Below are 19,487 nucleotides of genomic sequence, written 5' to 3'. Positions count from 1 at the left end.
TGTGTGTGTGTGTGTGTGTATGTGTGTGTATTTCATTATGCTACCTTGGCTGACCTAGAACTCACTATGTAGACTAGGGTGACCTTAAACTCACAAAGAGCCACCTGCCTCTTGATGTGGGATTCTCCTCTGTACCACATCAGTCTCTGCCTCTTGACTAAAGGTTTTTCCCTATAGTTTTAAAGTACAAAGAGAGCCTGCGGTGATCAAAGCAGGAGACTGAAGCATACTTACCAGAGTATCTGTTTCAGTCAAGCTGTCATCTTGATTTTTAATCCAAGTAGATTTGACTTTTTCTAGAGCAGCCAATTCCATCTGAAAAAAAATTACTAATAATTAATTATCCCTAATCCAAGTAACCAGCACTCTTATTTTATGAAGTCCCCCAAGAAGCTTAATATATTTTCACTTCATCCTCAACCTCATGCAGCCTTTAATGTTTTCATCTTTTGAAAGGAGATGGTGTGTGTGTGTGTGTGTGTGTGTGTGTGTGTGTGTGTGAAAATTAAGCCCCAGAAGGGCCCGTTTGTTTCAGGAAACCATTAAGTATGGATTGGAGAGATGACTCATTGAGCACTTGCTGCTCTTGCAGAGAACCTGGGTTTGATTCCCAGCACCCATATCAGGTAGTTCTCAACCACCTGTAACTCCAGTTCAAGGAGAGCCAATACCTCTTCTGGCCTTTGAGGGCACTCATACTCAAATGCATATTCTCATATACAAATATAATTAAAAATAAATATTTTAAAAATCATTAAGTAAATGATACACTGGGGTATAGAACTAGAAACTCTATTCTTTGTTTTTTTTTAATATTTATTTATTTATTTATTATGTATACAATGTTCTGTCTGTGTGTATGCCTGAAGGCACCAGACCTCATTACAGATGGTTGTGAGCCACCATGTGGTTGCTAGGAACTGAACTCAGGACCTTTGGAAGAGCAGGCAATGCTCTTAACCGCTGAGCCATCTCTCAGCCCTGCTTTGGTTTTTATAGACAGAGCTTCTCTGTGTAGCCCTGGCTGTTCTGGCTGTTGCTCTGTACATCAGGCTGGCTTCAAAACTCACAGATCCACCTGCCTCTGCCTCCTGAGTGCTGGGACAAAAGGTGTGTGCTACCACCACGCATGGCTCCGAGTCAGAAATTCTGACTCCAGTTATGTAGTGCAAAGGGGCTTAATGTTGGGTAGTTTTCTGTTGAATCTGTAAAATTCTAACGTTTTTGCTTCAAAGGGACACATGGCACGGCACTGTCTCTGCTTGTCAAAGGTCTCAATTTTGGACCTTCATTTTGAGACTAAAGACATCAATGGTAGTTAAATGTTTTGCTTGGTAGAAGGATCCAGAAAACCTTCTAACAGTATATTAAGCAAAAGAGGTTCCATGTGAAGCTATCGGGTGTGAATTAATTCTCCACTGTCTTATTAGCATTTCTCATAAATGCAAAGGTTTACTAAGCAGACACAGATACACAAGCAAGGTTATTCATATTTGGTAATAATCTGGCCACACAAGCATCAAATCTACAGTTATAGGCCAAAGGGTGCAGGTGTCAGTGAGACACTGGCTTAAGAATTTCTTTCTTCTAAGGAACCAAAAGAGGAAGAAAATATTTAGGATATCCCACTTAATCTCAACACTCAAAGCTCTCTCTCTGTGTAAAAATATACATCCAGAAGTGACAGGCTAATTAAGTCCAGGATGCTGCTGAGTGACCAGCAAGGACTACAAAAGCAGCCTTGCTCTGCTAGGCTCCACCCAGGGTTTCTCCACCTGGACTGACATTTAGGGCTGCATCATCTGTGCACTGCAGGGTGTCCAGCAGCGTTCTTGGCCTTGACTAGTAGTAGCTCTATCCTGTTGAGTTAAAATTTCTTCAACCAATGGCAAATGTCTTTTGAGAGGCAGACTATCTCTAGTGGAAAACCACTGCTCGAAGCCATCTGCAAGACAAATCTGACATATCTGAGCTAGGCAGTGACCTCAGGGCTTGAAATGTGTAATGACTCATAGCCACACAGAACAGGCTGCCTCCAGACTGCACAGCTAGTCCTCTTACACGATGCTGATTGACCAGCATTACAGTCTAGAATCTCAGAGGAGCCCTGCTTGGTTGGACCTAGGGTAGAAGCTCAGCACAAATTTCCAGTGGGTGGTTCTGAGGTAACATGACTTGTCAAGCCCTGAAACAGTTACATTGCTGTTGTCACTGCAGCATTTGGGAAGATCTATTCCCCATCTCCAGGAGCTGTATTAAGGCATGTGACAAAGAAAAAGGAAGAAAATTCCTGACTTGTTGAAGCTCTGTTCCTGCTCAAACATCTGAAGGGATGGGCTGGGGAGTAGCTTAATGACTTCAGCATGTGCCTGTAAGTGCAGCACTGACAGTGTGATAAGACCAGTAACCTCCAGCAGCAGGCAGTCTGAGCTGACTGTATCTTGGGCAGATGTCTTGAAGCATGCACAGCCTAAATTTACTCTTACCAGCACAGAGAACCAAATTACGTTGCTACTATGTGTTGGAGTCTTGAGAAAATTCCGTAACTGCCACAATTTGTGTCGGCCGCAATCCGTTCTGGATTGAATTCTCTAAATATTTGGTGCTTACAAATGTAAGATTAAGAAAAATCCACAAGGGGCTGGAGAAATGGATCAGAGGTTGAGATCACTGTTTGCTCCTCCAGAGACCTGGGTTCAATTCCCAGTAACCACATGGCAGCTCACAATTGCCTTTAACGCCAGTTCCAGAGCTCTGACCCCCTCAACAGACATACATGCAGGCAAACACCAGTGAAAATAAATTAAAATTAATTATAAAACAAAAGAAAAATCTGAAGAATTGGCTGAGGGAATAACAGTACTTGCTGCTCTGGCAGAGGATTCAGGTTCAGTTCCTGACAGTTGCACAGTGGCTCACAACCATCTGTAACTCCAGTTCTAGGGGATCCCATACCCTCTTCTAACCTCCGTGGGCACCGGGCACACATAATACACCAAGACAAAAATATGCATACACAAATAAATTAAAATAAATAAAGAAAAAAACCTGCATTAATGAGGATGATGTTACAGTATCTGCATAAGAAAGCCCTGAGTTCTATCCCGGCACCACAAAAAGAAGTGAAAAAGCTGGGCATGGTGGCACATGCCTTTAATACCAGCATTCGGGAGGCAAAGGCAGGCAGATCTCTGTGAGTCATGGGCCAGCCTGGTCTACAAAGTGAGTTTCAAGACAACCAGAGATACTTAGTGAGACCTGAGACCCTGTCTTGACAAAAACAAAACAAACTCCTCAAAACAAAAAACAAAAAACAAAAAACCAAAACCAACCCAACACTTGGGAGGCAGAGGCAGGTGGATCTCTGTGAGTTCGAGACCAGCCTGGTCTACAAGAGCTAGTTCCAGGACAGGCTCCAAAACCACAGAGAAACCCTGTCTCGAAAAAAACAAAAAAAAAAAAAAACCAACCCAAAAAACAAAAACAAACAAACGAACAAAAAAACCCTAACAGTGCTTAGCAACAGGAATTGTCAAGGTGAGAGCAGAGGTGCAGAGTCCTCAGGTCAACAACCACACTTTCTCCTCTACCTGAAGCACTCCACATCAAGAGCATGAGCACAGCCTTGTTCTACCATCCTAGTGTCTTCAACTAAAGGATTCCACAGCTCTACACCCACACCAAGACATATGGGCTCTTCAAAATAGAATCTCAGCAGGGGAACAAAGCAAACCTGAGAGCTCTGGCCAAGGGAATCAGAATCTGAAGGACTTGTGTAAGACATTCATAGTCTATCAACTGTGGAACCCCAAAAGAGAAATGTGCTAAGGAACTGCACTTCCTGTAAGTCCACCAGTCAGCACACATACTGCTGAGGATGACCCACGGGATCTCACAGCAGCCCACATGGCCTTTAGAGCATGTACTTTCCATGTAGGCTTTAAGATGTGGAAACAGTCTTGAGAAGAAGCAAGTCAATGGGAAGATGGAATAAAGATTCACTCTGGAAAACCCACCCTTCATTCAGTTCAGGATTTTGTTTCCTTGTTTGTTTGAGATTAGCCTGCCTCTGTCTCCTGAGTGCTGGGATGAAAGCCATGCACTACCCATGTCAGGCTTGTTCTTGCCAAATCCAGGACCCATCAAACTAGCTACACTGCCAACTCTGCCAATACTGAAACACTTCTTTCCCTCCTAGGAAACAGCTCCTCCTCTTGCTGATTTAGTAATCATGGATATTTAATGAACAATCCATCAGTGTACGCCATAATCTATGCTTACTGCTTCATGGTCACTGGCTTGGCCAACACCTTACTTTATACTCTGTCACAGTAGGACACTACCCATCATTCGCAGAACACTGTGCAGTAGCCCTCCCTTCAGCAGGTCCTGGGCTTCTTCCCACAGAGTTACTCTAAGTGATTCTAGTGTCAGTCACTTATGCACATGATAGAGGCTGTCTGTGCGATTCTTCCTGTGGGGAAAAGCCGCTGAGTTATGCCCCAATGCTGTAGCACACTAAATGCTGCCTCCTTGACTCCAGATCACCGTGAACATGCTTGAGAGGTGCTGGCATGGAGATCAGCAAGCAGCAGGGTGAACTTTCTCCATAACGTAATTTTTAATATGGGCATGGTTTTCCTTCTTTCACTTCCTGACTAGGAAACAGTTCATGGTGGGGTGGGTTGCCAGCTGCTCTTTAATAATGAAGAGAGATAAGATGGGAGACAGCCCCACCTGGTGGCAGAAGGGAGAGAAGGGTTGCTGAGATGCCCAGAAGAGGGCACACAAAGGACAGAAGAGCCTGGCCAGCTGTAGACTGCTTGTCAGCAGATGGAGTGCCTGGTTCCCCACAGTTAACAGCCACTGTAGGGGAGGATGTGTATTCTCCCCTGTGAACAAATGACTGTGCCTCATCGGATGCCAAGGCAGCAAGAACTGGGGAACTTCAACGTCTCTCAGCAACAGAGAAACAAAGCCCTAACAGAACAGCATAACTCAGTTCTAAAACTATATTCGGTGACCATTTGCCTTTAATTGTGAAGAAAGACACAACTTCTTCTCCAGGTCTAAGGAAGGCTTGGCATCCACAGGCTCCTATCTATGACTAGCTGCTGGGAGCCACAGTAGATAGCTCTCTCCTGCGCAGCAGGCAAATAGAAACCTGCGCACTAAGCTGCACATTCTTCCAAAGCATTGCTCTCCCCTGAATCCTTCATCCAGCAAAACCTACTTACTAGCTCCTGAACAGATCCTTTTGTCCTTTTATATTCATTATTTTCATAGCCCGAAGGCAGAATCAATACCCGCTGGCCAAATGGCATGCATTATGCCCTACACTCTCAGCTACCTCACAGAGGGAGGGTTCTGAGGTAGGGAGAATGGCTCTATGCCATGCTGGTGGAGCACAGTGAAAGAATACTCTACTCTTGGATTGCTAAGCTGCCAGCCAGGGATCAGAGGAGCAAGATTGAAGCCACACTCAGAGAAGTGGAGGGCGCAGAGTGAGAAGCCAACACAGTCGGTAGGCAGGTCCCTCTCCCAGCCCTTTTCACCATGAGTCTGCTCACAGGGCTGGTGGTGTCTTTTCCGAGGCTGCCCTTGCTGTTGAGGCTGCCAATCTCCGTCTGTGAGCTGGACTGCGACATCCCCTCAAAGAAGGGCCTGCAGCAAAGAAGCACAGCAGAGTCAGTGGCGACGGCAGCTCAGAAAAGCAGTTCCCAAGGCCGAGTGGGGCCGCTGATCCAGGCAGGTCAACAGCCTAGGTTCTAAGAACACTTATTAGGTAGATACTATGGGGTTGGTCAAGGGATTTCCAGAGACTCCTATCGGGATTTTTGTCAGTTAGAAACAAAACACTGATCTCCACTGGGAGAGTGAGAACTTGGAGATACTGAAAGCCATGACTCCCTGCATGAAGTACGAGAGGATACAAGGGCATCATGATGGAGGGAAAAGGGAGCCTTGCAGGCAGCCTACGAGGAGCTCTGGGCCTCACTTGAGCTTGGGCTTTGGGGTGCTGAGGATGCTCTCTGTTTCCTCCATTTCAGGCCCACTGTCACTGGGGTTGTACATCTCTAGACTGTCGTAGAGTTCATCCAGATCTTCTTCCACTTCCCGAATCTGCTCCCGTGACACGTGTTCTAGCCCAAAGCCTACCTGTGAGCAAAATAAAGATCTATGAATCTGGGGCTCTTTCTTATTATTTAACATTTGTGGTTAGACAAGCAACAACTGTCTCCTAGGTCATGTCAACTGGTATTCTCAGAAATTCCTTCTAGAGGGACATGCTAATGTCTCTGTGCCGCTCCAGCTGTCCTGGAACTCACTCTGTAGACCAGGCTCCGGGCTGTCCTCGAATTCAGAGATCTGTCTGTCTCTGACTTCTAAGAGCTGGGATTAAAGGTGTGTGCCACACCACTGCCTGGCTCTCTGTCCTTTCTATGGTCTGATTCTAAGATCAGGGGCATGCTGAGGTTATGTTTCCTCTCAGCTACTACTGATATCCATACCAGGGCTGGCACCAGGAGGAAGAGATGTGCTGATGTGCCTCCCAAGGAATCACACAAGAAAATCCAGGTCTGGTAGGCTGGTCCATCTTCTGTTCTTTCAGGTACAAGCTGCTTTTCTTTGCAGCACACAGTGGAACAAAGACGTTTTCCCAACATTTTCTATCTTTATTCATTTTTAGTTTACTTAGAAGCCTGTGTGAATGAAGGCAGGACTCCAGGGCCTAGGGGATTTCTGTCAAGAGCTGACCAATGAGGACATCACACTCGGGGTATTGCTCACTTGCAGCTCCTCTTGGGCTATGAGGAAAAATTAAATGGCTAGATTTGTCACTGCTGTCATTTGTCAATAGCAGAGAATTGAGTATTGACTAACGATTGGATACGACTGTGCTAAGTGTTTCTAAATACCATGGAACTGCACTCTCCATGTGAAGCCTTTACTCTCTCTTGATGGAGCATAATGCTCTTCTCAGCTGCCCTCTCTCCTGGGCTGTTATGCACGCAAGTGGACAGGAATCTTGATTCCATGATCCTGATGACTAGTGGCTACACAGGACCTAGGTATGATACTGGAAGTAAGGGCGTCATACCTCATCGGAGACTTTGAATCGTTTTAGGAGGGCCACAAACTTCTGTTTGATGTTAGGTTGCTGTGGGAACAAATTATACAAATTATTCTCAAGTGACACCTACTGAGGCCAATTAAAGAGAGTCTGTCAGGCTCTTACCCTCACAAGGAACAGGAGAAGAAAAATAGCAGCTGCACTTGCACTGAAAACCTCTCTAGAAAGACAGGCCCTGGGCAGCTAGCTCAATGGAGACCTCATGCCCCCAAGGAGGCCAATGACTTCCAGAGGTACAGCTCTAGCCCACCTTCTGTTCTGTCCAGCAGATGCAGGTACCAGCTGGTGAGAGTCCTGTACCTCCATGATCAACATTTCAGAATGGCATTTGTCATCTTCTTGCACAACCATCTTGGGTAGCAGTGTCACCAACCCACTTAAGACTACTCCTGGAGTTTTTCCAACTCTGTCCCATCAGCCTGCAATGCACACTGCCAGAAGAGGCCATTTTTCCTCTGTGTCATGACTGTCCCTATGCACTCACCCTGCTGTGTCATAGTGACTTGCTGGGATGAGTTTACACTTCCAGGCCCTAGAATTCACTGATGGCCCAGCCTAGGCTCCTTGATCCATGTTTCTTGTTCTGATTTAGGTACCAGGTTGAGTTTTTGGTCACACATATTTCTGGCCTAAATAGACAGACCCTCAAGTGGAATGGAAACAACCGACTTGCACTTAAGAATGAGAGTAGTGGCTGACCATAAACCCTCTGTCCAGTAACTGATGGAAGCAGATGCAGAGATCCACGGCCAAGCACTGGGCCGAGCTCCAGGGGTCCAGTCAAGGGTAGTGAAGAAGGATTATGTGAGTGTGTGTGCATGCGTGCATGTGTGTGCGTGTGTGCGATCATGATGGGGCAACACACAGACAGCTGACCCAAGCTCGTGGAAGCTGATGGACTCTGGACTGACAGCTAGGGAGCCTGCCTGGGACCAAACTAAGCCCTCTGCACGTGGGTGGCAGTTGTGTGGCTTGGTCTGTCTGTGGGACCAGGATCTATCCCTGGAGCATGAGCTAGCTTTTGGAGCCCATTCCCTATGAAAGAATGCCTTACTCAGTCTTGATCAGCAGGGAGGGCTTGGTCCTGCCTCAATTTGACTCCTCATAGGGAGTCAACAAAGTCTGAATAGTGGATAGGGGGATGAATGGGGAGGTGGGGGGGAGTGGGAGGAAGGGAACTGTGGTTGGTATGTAAAATGGATTAAATAAAAAAAAAAAAAAAAGAATGAGAGTAGTGGGAAGAGCATGACCATCAAGGGAGAAACCCGAGTTCATATTGACAGAGAAGTTAAGACATAACCAGTCCATCATTGAGAACAAAGTGTTCTTGGTGGGGAAAAAGAATGTGCATGGACAGAAGGAGACAAACAAAGGATCATTACCAAGTGTCCAGGAACACAGCTGGGAAGGACCTACAGCTTCTGGTAACGTCTCTGGGAGATGGATATTATCACTGATCTCTGGCTATACACTGGGTGATGCTATGGAAAAGCCCACAGGAGAGGGGACTTAGGAAGCTCAGGAGGTATGCTTTGGGGGATAAAAAGAACTTTCTTATAATTACAGAGCAGGAAAGATAAACACTCAGAAGAAAAAACAGTAAGGAGGTCTTACAGCTGTTTTCCTTCTGGAGCTTAAAGGAAGAAGGGTTGGATTCGGGGGACCTGTCTTTCCAACAGGGCTTGAAAACCTGGGAAAAGGGAGCAGATCTTATGCTCTGAGCCAGTGACACAAAGGGGAAGCTAGGGTTGTCTTCCGGAGGGCTTTGCTCTGGAGTCTCATGAATTCCATGCAGAGGTTAAGAGTGCTATTTCGTGGTAGCAGGGCAGACCGGGATGCACCTTTAAAAATAATTTGGCTTTAATTTCACCCCAAATGAGAAGAAAACCCCACTTTTAGGGTATTAGTCTCTCAAATGGCCCTGTGCTTGAGAGAACCAGAATGAGATTTTTTTCTACCTAGAAGCTCTTGGTACTTCTGACTCTTTTATTCCTGGAATATAGGGGCTCCTGGATCAGTCAGAGGTCACTGAAGACCTCAGGTTTTAGCTTCTCAGCCCAGGACTCCAATTTTAATATGGGCTCAAGAAATCTTAGTTAGGAGACATAATTCAAACACTGCCAACTCCAAGGTTAAGAACTAGATCTAACGTAACTGAATCTCTCAAACCCAGAGTTTCTGCAGTGCTCCAGGACTAGTCCAACACAGCAATAATCTAGAAAGCTGGCTTCACTCTGCAGTGAATAGTGCACCACTTGACACAATCATCCAGAGAGGAAAAGTCTGAGGCATTGTGCTCCTTAAAGAAATATTTGGATTGTTTTAAGATCTAGAAAAACGGTTATAGCCTTCTTTCTATTCTGCATTATCTATGGCCTATAACATCCTGTGTACCACAGGTGCTCCTAACATGCTGATTATTAGTGGGTGGAAGTAGGGGTGCTGGTGATATATCAGAATATTGAGAGTGTGACCCCAAGTAGATAGGGTTCAAAACCCCACAAGGTCTTAATGTACCACTAACTCCTCACCTACTTTAGACCAAGAATCTGAGGTGTGCCATGCCCGGGACCTGGGTGGCTCACCCTAGTGATGGCTGAGGTTGAGGTCAGTTTCCTCCGAGTCTTCTTGACTTTCCGAAGATCCTCATCTTCGTAGAACAGGTCCTGAGTGGGCAGGAAACAGAATGAGCTGGGAAATTCAAGGAGCCTCTCAAACACTGTACAGAAGAGTCATAGAAAGTTACCTGCCCATGCAATGGGTCATCACTGCCTTCCTGCTCTGAGGAGAAGCTTTCTTCCTCTTCTTCGGAGTAGTTGTCAATATCTGGGGAGCGATCTAGAACAAACACCCTAGTAAGATACCTTGATCTGATTTGATCTAAATGACTTTCAAGAAGAGGGATCAATATAACTGGGTTGGAGAGGGAAGGGCCACATAGAGAGTCATGGCCACACATTACTTTCAGAGATCTATAAGGGCCTCTTTCTTGGGCACATTTCATGCATGTTTGACTCAGCTTTTCCAGGATGAAGGCCAGTGCACTGGCTCTCTTATCTTCTATAGTGCCTGCAGACACTGCATATATATTTTAAAAAATTATTTAAAAATTTATTTTATGTGTATGAATGTTTTGCCTGCATGCATTTATATGTATCTGATGCCCTTGGGTATCAGAAGAGTGTGTCAGATCCCTGGGAACTAGAATTATGGATGGTTGTAAGCCACTATGTGGATGCTTGGAGTCAAATCCAGATCCTCCGAAAGAGCAACAAGAGCTCTAAACTGCTGTGTCATCTCTCCAGCCCCACTGTTTACATCTTACCAGACAGTTTAGACTTGATTCCTTCATGGTCAATGGGCTGGCTGGATAAAGAGTAGATTTTTATTTCTGCCACAGGCACAGAGACATCCTTCACGTTGCTGTGCAGGCCAAGCACCAAAGCACCCTCGTTAGGGTGTTGCATCACCTGTGAGCAAAGTACATAATACAAACACCTTAGCCAGTGCCAGGGTTATCTCTATAACAAACCCACGTGACATGCAAGCCAATGGCAACAGCACTCTGTTATTGTATTTTCCTTCTCACTTCCAAATCTATGCCTATGCCTTTCCTACTGCTTTGAAGGGCTTACTTTAAAATCTATCTGCAGGGGATAGAGACGGCTCAGGGGTTGTGAGTGCCTGATGTTCTTGTAGAGGACCCGAGTTCTGTCCCCAGCACCTATGTTGGGTGGCTTAAAACCACCTGTAAATCTAGCTCTAGGTAATCCAACACTCTTCTGGCCTCCTTAGATACGTGCACATACTGTACTCATAATTTAAAAATAATAATAAATCTATTTATTTATTTATTTATTTATTTATTTATTTATTTATTTATTATGTATACAATATTCTGTCTGTATGCCTGAAGGCCAGAAGAGGGCGCCAGACCTCTTTACAGATGGTTGTGAGCCACCATGTGGTTGCTGGGAATTGAACTCAGGACCTTTGGAAGAGCAGGCAATGCTCTTAACCACTGAGCCATCTCTCCAGCCCATAATAATAAATCTTAAAAAGAAAGAAATCCTGCAGTTGCTTCTAGCTAAGCTATTAGCAATGCTGAACCTGGCAATTTAAAACAACAACAACAAACAACAATACAGCTACCTCTAGAAATACCAGCTGCTAATCAGGGCCATGTGCTTACAGACAATAATTGAGGCTGGGCGGTGGTGGCGCACATCTTTAATCCCAGAATTTGGGAGGCAGAGGCATGTGGATCTGTGAGTTTGAGACCAACCTGGTCTACAGAGTGAGTTCCAGGACAGCCAGAGATACATAGAGAAGCTCAGTCTCAAAACAAAACAAAACGAAACAACACAGCCTGAGGCTGAAAATGGTTGCCAATCTCTAGGATTCCATGTTAAATTAAGTCCTTTACATGAATACTAGCTTTTGAGTCTGGGTAAGGCCAGGCCTGTATGCATGGTTGGTCAGCTGTGTGGCAGTGAAAATAAGAGAGCCAGAAAACAGGAAAATGGCAGGGTGTGGCCCAGGTGGAAGAGTGGGATGATGCTGTTACTTCCTCCCCACAGCCTCTCATCCTCAAATAAAACCTCAAGAGGTCAGGAGGATGGGCTGGAAGAAGACACGTACACATTACCAGAACCGTAACATTTTTCCTATTCCACTTATTATTATTTTTTGAGACAAGTTCTCCCAACCTATCCCTGGCTGTCAAGGAACTATGTGTAGACCAGGCTGGTCTCTAAGTCACAGAGATCCACCTGCCTCTGCCTCCTGAATGCTGGGATGAAAGGTGTGCGCAGCCAAACCCACTGTGTTTCATTTATTAAGGTACAGATAATTTTTTTAAAAATATTTATTTATTTACTATGTATACAATATTCTGTCTGTGTGTATGCCTGAAGGCCAGAAGAGGGCACCAGACCTCATTCCAGATGGCTGTGAGCCACCATGTGGTTGCTGGGAATTGAACTCAGGACCTTTGGCAGAGCAGGCAATGCTCTTAACCGCTGAGCCATCTCTCCAGCCCCCAAGGTACAGATAATTTAAAAAGCTTTCTTTCAGCATCTTTTTTTCTTTCTCTTTGGCTGGCATACAGGAGTACTGTGTAAGCGAGCAGAAATATCAAGGAAAATGGGAGCTTAGTTTCTTGCTGTTGGAGAAAGGAACTTGAAAGGAAGAAGGAGGAAACAAGACCAGGCCCTATGCTATTGGTTTGGAACAGAAGTAAGCACTCTGTGCTCTGGGTGGGATAGCTATGTATAAACAGGAAATGGTCACGGTGTATTTGTGTGTGGATGAAGACTGTGTTCATGTATACGCACCTTCTAGTTTTTTAAGTTCTTCCAGCAGAAGTTATTCCGGTTACGCACAGGAGCACTGCTAGTACTCTTTTTCCCGACACAGGGTCTCGATATGTAGCTCTGGCTGTCCTGGAACTCATTAGTAGACCAGTCCTGCCTTGAACTCATAGAGATCCAGCTGCTTCTCTGCTTCTGTCCCCGAGTGCTTGGATTCAAGGCTTGTGCTATCACACCACGCCCAACACTACCTGATTTTTAAAGTACTGTTTGCCACAAAAATACCCAGAAGCCTCAGAAAATCAGTTCATTCAGGACTGGGTCAGGGCAAGAACAAGATAAGCTTGAGCTATTTTGTACCAGAAAGTAAGATGGCCTATAAAGAAGGAAGGGTCTTATCAAAAAGGACACAGCAGACAGCTCAGAAGGGCTCTTACTGGCCAAACTAGAGCGTTTTATTTAAATTAAATTAAAATTTAACCCCATACCAAAAACAACAACAACAACAACAACAACAAAAACCCCACAAGAATCTACAGTCCATAATTGATAGAAATAAGTAGATCAAATGGTACGTGGAGGAAGAAAGAAACGCTCTATTTGTCAACTGACCAATACAGAAGGGATGGCTAGTTTAGAAATTCAGTTTGACAGGCATCAAAATAGTAACTAATTCAGTTCAAAATCATTAATAGGTGGGGGCTAGGGAAATGTCTCAGTGGGTAAAACGTTGCCATGTAAAAGTGAGAACATATGTCTGGATCCTCAGAACTCATGTAAAGACAGATGCAATAGTTCTACAGTAGCATGCTTCTGTAATCCTAATGGCTCTGACACTGAGATAAAAGGTGGAGCCAGGACTATCCCTGGAAGTCCATGGGCCATTTAGCCTAGAACACATGGATATAAACAACCAAAAGACCCTGTTTCAAACAAGCTAGAAAGCAGAGACCAACACTTGAGGTTGTCATCTGATCTCCACAAGCATGTCATGGCATGTTTATACTTATACTCATATTCATAATACACCTATACATACCCACTCAAGCACAGATAAAAATAATTAATACATTAATCAGTGAAAGATACAGTAATATGGTCTTAAATACTTCTATATAAAATATTTTTCACTAATGAGGACAAAATACTTTTTCTTTTCTTCCTATCTTTCTTTCATTCTTTAGTCTTTCAAGACTAAAGTGTAGCCCTGGATGTCCTGGAACTCACTCTGTAGACCAGGCTAGCCTTGAACTCACAAAGATCCACCTGCCTCTGCCTCCTGAGTGCTGGGATTAAAGGTGCGCTCCACCACCTTTCACTACACAAATGAACGTGCAACTGTGCAACCCATACTGTGTTGGAAAGAAGACTGCTTCTTTGGCGGTTATTTTGACAAAAATGTAGATATTGAACCTAATTTAGAGACAAGGACAGAAAAAAACAGACTGAAGAGCACTTGATAAAGTAACTAGCATGTACTCTTCAAGAACCTGCATCAGTGGTAGTGTACGCCTTTAATCCCAGCACTCGGGAGGCAGAGAGAGGCATGTGAATCTCTCTGAGTTCGAGGTCAGACTGGTCTACAGACAGAGTTCCAAGACAGTAAGGGCTGTTACACAAAGAAACCCTGTCAAAAAATAAAAAAATAGCCGGGCGATGGTGGCGCACGCCTTTAAACCCAGCACTCGGGAGGCAGAGGCAGGCAGATCTCTGTGAGTTCGAGACCAGCCTGGTCTACAGAGCTAGTTCCAGGACAGGCTCCAAAGCCACAGAGAAATCCTGTCTCAAAAAACCAAAAAAATAAAACAAAAACAAAAACAAACAAACAAAAAAAAGAAGCCTACATCACAGTCATAAAAGGCAAAGAAGATATGAAGATCACCTCAGACTGATGGAGAGATGTAACGAAACAACTTCTAGTTCTCTCCATGGGTCTTGGAAGTTCACTGAGACATTCTCACCATGAGGTTGGGATTGTGAGTTAGACAGAACCTTATATTAGTGTCAACATTCTGACTGGTGGGCAATGAAGCTTAGGTAGAACAGTATCCTCATGCTTACAAAATTAAAGTGGTAGAGTATTAATGTGTAATGGTATAATGGGGCTTCATGCAACTGTCAAACTGCTCAGGAAAACAACAACAAAACCCAGCAGGTGGTGACACACACCTTTAGTCCCAGAACCTAGGAAGCAGAGGCAGGTGGATTTCTATGAGTTTGAGGCCACCCTGGTCTAGCCAGTCCCAGGACAGCCAAAGTTATATAAATTCTGTTTCAAAAATCCAAAAACCACAAACAAACAAACAAACCCCATAAAAGAATAGCCACATTATACAGAGAGACTATCTAAGCATAATAATATGCTATCAAGGTAAGTATTTTGGTGACTCTGCATATGGGAATTTTTTCATTATTCCTACTAAAACTAACTTAAAATACGTACACACACATATATATTAAAGTTAGAGCTGGTCCTGATGATGTACCTCTAGTACCAGTTACGTGGAAAGCTGGAGTAGGAGGACCACTTGAGTCTAGGAGTTTGGGCCTAGCCTGGGAGACATAGCAAGACCCATCCCAAAAGAAAGGGAGCTAGAGCAACAGCTTAGTGCTTAAGAAGAAATGTTCTTAACCAGACTTGGGTTCAGTTCCCAGAACCCACATGGTAGTTCATAACCACCCATAACTAGTTCCAGGAAGCACATGATTCAGACATGTATTTGAGCAAAATTCTAATATCCATAAAATAAGATAAATAAGTTTTGTTTTTTTTTTCCAAGATAAGGTTTCTCTGTGTTGCCCTGGCTGTCTTGGAACTTGCTCTGCAGAACAGGCTGGCCTTAAACTCACAGAGATCTGCCTGCTTTGCCTCCTGAGTGCTGGTATTAAGGATGTGCACCATCACTGCCCTGCTAAGATAAGTAAATCTTAAAATGAAGTTTAAAAAGTTAAAAGAAAATACTCTTGTGTTAGAGAAAGTAATTGATGAAGCTAGTTACAGACTGAAAATTTTCCAACAAAATAATTAATCTACAAAGAAAAAATGAATACCTGCCTACTGGCTGGTGAAATCATTTGCAGGACAACAGACTTAGAGGCCTGCAGTCTAAGACTGCATTCTGCTTACCTCTGCCATGTTGATGAGTCCCACAGCCAAGGTTTTATAGCCCAAGATAGTCCGGTTCTTGTATCGCTTCCTCCTCTGCAACATAACCTGCAGTTTGTTGGCGTCTCGCTTGAGGAAGTGAGGGTACTGAAGAGGAAAACAGTTCAGATGGTCAGTCAGCAACTAGGACCTTCCTGGGTCAGGTCCTGCTAGAGGACTGTGCTTTAGTTTCTCTTGCCTGTTAAGAGTGACTGGTCAGGTCAGGCAGCAGTGCTGCACACCTTTAATCCCAGCACTTGGGAGGCAGGGGCAGGTGGATCTCTGTGAGTTCGAGGCCAGCCTGGTTTACAAGAGCTACTTCCAGGGAAGGCACAAAAGCTACAGAGAAACCCTGCCTCAAAAAAAAAAAAAAAGAAAAAGAAAAAAAAAAAAAAAAAAAAGGTTGGTCAGAATAAGAAAAACCACCAGAGGGGCTGGTTCTGCTGGGTACTAGTATGATTTACCCAAGCTTGGGAACATCTTTCTCTGCCATCTGGACAGGTGTTTCCACGTAGGGTCACAAGGATTATTATGAGATGCTCTATGAGGGACGAAGAGAGAAGGATGAATACGCCCATATTATATAAGTGAGTTCTTGCTATGGGATAATGCTCTTGTATCCTATCAAGATTTGCCACTCATATTGGTTTAATAAAACATTGATTGGCCAGTAGTCAAGCAAGAAGTATAGGCAGGGCGACCAGACTAGGAGAATTCTGGGAAGAGGAAAGGCTCAGTCTACAGTCACCAGTCAGACACAGAGGAAGCAAGATGAGAATGTCTTACTGATAAAAGGTACCAAGCTACATGGCTAACACACACAAGAATTATGGGTTAATTTAAGTTGTAAGAGCTAGTTATTAATAAGCCTAAGCTAAAGGCCAAACAGTTCATAATTAATATAAGCCTCTGTGTGTTTCTTTGAGACTGAACAGTTGCAGGACCAGGTGGAACAGAAACTTATGCCTTACAAGCTCTGTTCTTACTGATTTGGATAGTAAGGAGAGGGGAAAGGCCAAGGGGTAGAGTGGAGACTCAATGGTAGCTGCTAGTCATATATGGCCAGGTAAGGGGAGACTGGGCCTTAGCACCCAACTCAGCAGCATATCCAGTACACTGGCTCAAGGACTTCTCAGGCCTTCCATGTTAGCCTTTATTTAGTGCATAGGTGATTTGTTTTCTTTCCTGAAGCTGGGCTCTAGCAGTTTTTGGAGAAAAAAGTTTCAAGACTACTTGAGGACTAGACTATTGTAGCATATTAGAAAACTTAAAGATTTAGAAAATTCTGACCTGAAGGGAGAAGGTTAACTGGAGTTCTGTTTCTACCAGGCCACTTGCTGGAAGGATGATCTCATTGGAGCGAAGAATCCTTTTTGAACCCTGAAACCAAAAAAAAAAAAAAAAAAACTTCTGTCAAAGTGGTGTAACTAAAAGTCAGACCAAAAGAACAACTACCATGCTGTGGACACTCCTCCCCACAGGTCTGCTGTGCTGTGGGACACTCGGGATTGATAAATGCCCTCCTCCACAGGTCTGCTTCAACTCTTGTTCTGCTAGGCTTATTTGGCAAATTACAATTATTTTATATTTATTTATTGCCATTTTTGTGATGCCGAGTATTGAAATCATGGTTTTGTATGTGCCTACCACTGATCTACACTCTTAGCCCTTTAGACTATTTTAGATACAACTATACCAGATGAACATGCATAGAAACATAATTCAGCTAGGTGAGCTGACTAAATTTATAGCCTCCATCTTAAGTGGGGTAAGTAACATTGCCTAGGAACCATGTCATGTCTTAAGTACATTCTAGTACATTCTCTGTAATCTCTTTTTTTTTTTTCTTTTCTTTTCAAGACAGGGTTTCTCTGTAGCTTTGGAGCCTGTCTTGGAACTAGCTCTTGTAGACCAGGCTGGTCTCGAACTCTCAGAAATCCACCTGCCTCTGCCCGGCTCTCTTATTACATGACATACTATACCTTCTCAGTTTCCCTAACATCAGACCCTTAACACTTCTAACCTTGATTCTCTTCACTGAGAAAGCTGGAGCAGCTCCTACCTCATAAACCTGCCACTGGGCCCCTATGCTCACAGTACCTCCCTTCCCTTCTGTCACAGATAACTGCCCACGTCCCCATCCGAGGCTGAGGAGCACCTTGCTTGGGGACTAAACTCCTTCTAAAGGCACTTCTGAAGCCATTCTTTCTTTTCACATAATCAATGTTCCTCACTGTCCTCGATCATTCTCATAAGCAAATGTGCTACTATTTCCAACAAAACAAACAAAACCCCTCCTGGCCTCATGGGTGTGTCTTTTCACAGTAGACATCTTTTCTTGAGTCCCCCTACTCCCATTTCTCCTAATGTCACGTTTGCTCTATCAAACTACCACTGCAGATGGGTGACTCTCTTAATGAGTCTGGTGGCCTAGGTCCCTTCTTGTTGTTTTGATTTCCTCTGTCACTGGAGGTACTCTCGTTCTGAGTCCTTCCAGACTTCCTGGCACTGGAGGGTTAGAATTCTATTTCTATTCACTCCCTTTACTCCTGTTACTTCCCGGCCCTCTTTCCTGACACTCATGTCTCCACTGTTTCACTAGCCCTCAAACAACACAATAAACTGCATTTCAGGTTTCCCTAGAATCCTCCCTGTCTCACTACACAGCAGATTCATTCTCTCAACTCACTGAAGTCTTCTCAGCCAACCCCGTCTCTTACCCAACCCCCACTAGTATAAGGAGTGTTATTATCAGCACTCCTAACCCCCCACTTTGAGTCACAGGGAACAAGAGCTGGGTGGGGGACTCTGCCTTTAAACTCTACTCCTCCCTGGTTTCACTGACTTCCCTTTCCTCTCAATTCTGTCAGACATACCAGACCCAACAAAGCTAGAGAAGTCAGAGAACCTAGAGTTGGCCGTGTTAGACAAAAACAGGCCACAGCTAGACATTTGAGAGCCGGACAGACAGCACCATGGCTGTGTAGGGCTTTCTGGCTGGCTTCTCTCTCTACCTAGAAAACGCCTCTTGAATCTGTGTAGCTCACTATCTTGGTTTGCATAAACGTCATCTTCTTAGTGAGGCCTACATCCATCACCACCTGTAATCCCTTCATCCTTTTATCTTGTTGTATTTTCTCCAAAAGTCGTATCACTTTCCAAAAGTAGCAGGCCTCACTATCTGAACTTCCATCATCTAAATATATGCTGTTAAGAACTGTAAAAAGTTCTGCTTCTCTCACAGGTGTGAAAACCCAAGTTCTAACCGCAGAACATACATAGAAGAGGTGTGTACCTGTAATCCCAATGCTGGAGAGACAAAAACAGAAGAATCCCTGGGGCTTACAGTCTAACCTAATTGGAGAGTTCTAGGCCACTGAAGAGAGAAATCTTGTCTTTAAAAATTAAGAGTGGACAACATTGCAGAATAATATCTCGGGTTGTCTTCTGGTGCGCGCGCGCACACGCACACACACACACACACACACACACACACAGACACCCCTTTCTACACACAAACACCTTCTATCCCAAACAGGCTGGGGATGTAGTTCTATTTCTACCATCCAGACAGTAAGAAAGCTGCACATGTAGGTAACAGGGCGTAGACAGCAGCCTACAGTCAGGTCTGGCCCCTCTGAAACATGCTACATGACTACTTTCATCTTTCTATCCTTCCAGGAAGATTTAATTTCCATGAGTCCCAATATTGGCTTGCTGAGGACACTACTAAGTTGGGTCCCATTTCAGGATTATTTTTAATACCCTTAAATCTTATTTGTCTATTGTTAATTTTTATTTTATATGTATGGTTATTTTCCTCCATGAATTTCTGTGTTCTATGTGTGTGCAGTAACTGTAAAGGCCAGAAGAGGTATTGGATACTGTGGGACTG

At 44.2% G+C, this 19,487-nt stretch overlaps 1 protein-coding gene across 4 annotated transcripts in view; it reads right to left on the bottom strand.

Annotated features, from left to right (window-relative positions):
* Pacs1 (phosphofurin acidic cluster sorting protein 1) overlaps positions 1-19,487 on the bottom strand; it is a 118,717-nt gene that overhangs the window by 14,059 nt on the left and 85,171 nt on the right. For all 4 annotated transcript variants that reach the window (XM_057778337.1, XM_057778338.1, XM_057778339.1 and 1 more), the window contains exons 3-11: positions 16,883-16,972; positions 15,575-15,700; positions 10,461-10,605; positions 9,882-9,973; positions 9,721-9,801; positions 7,103-7,162; positions 5,999-6,159; positions 5,571-5,664; positions 235-315 (exon numbers count right to left, since the gene is read on the bottom strand). In XM_057778337.1, the coding sequence (XP_057634320.1) occupies positions 235-315; positions 5,571-5,664; positions 5,999-6,159; positions 7,103-7,162; positions 9,721-9,801; positions 9,882-9,973; positions 10,461-10,605; positions 15,575-15,700; positions 16,883-16,972 (930 nt within the window). The remainder of the gene's footprint in view (positions 1-234; positions 316-5,570; positions 5,665-5,998; positions 6,160-7,102; positions 7,163-9,720; positions 9,802-9,881; positions 9,974-10,460; positions 10,606-15,574; positions 15,701-16,882; positions 16,973-19,487) is intronic.

Source organism: Chionomys nivalis, chromosome 8 (assembly GCF_950005125.1).
Source record: "Chionomys nivalis chromosome 8, mChiNiv1.1, whole genome shotgun sequence".
Taxonomy (NCBI): Eukaryota; Metazoa; Chordata; class Mammalia; order Rodentia; family Cricetidae; genus Chionomys; species Chionomys nivalis.
This window is presented reverse-complemented; position numbering and strand designations above follow the sequence as displayed.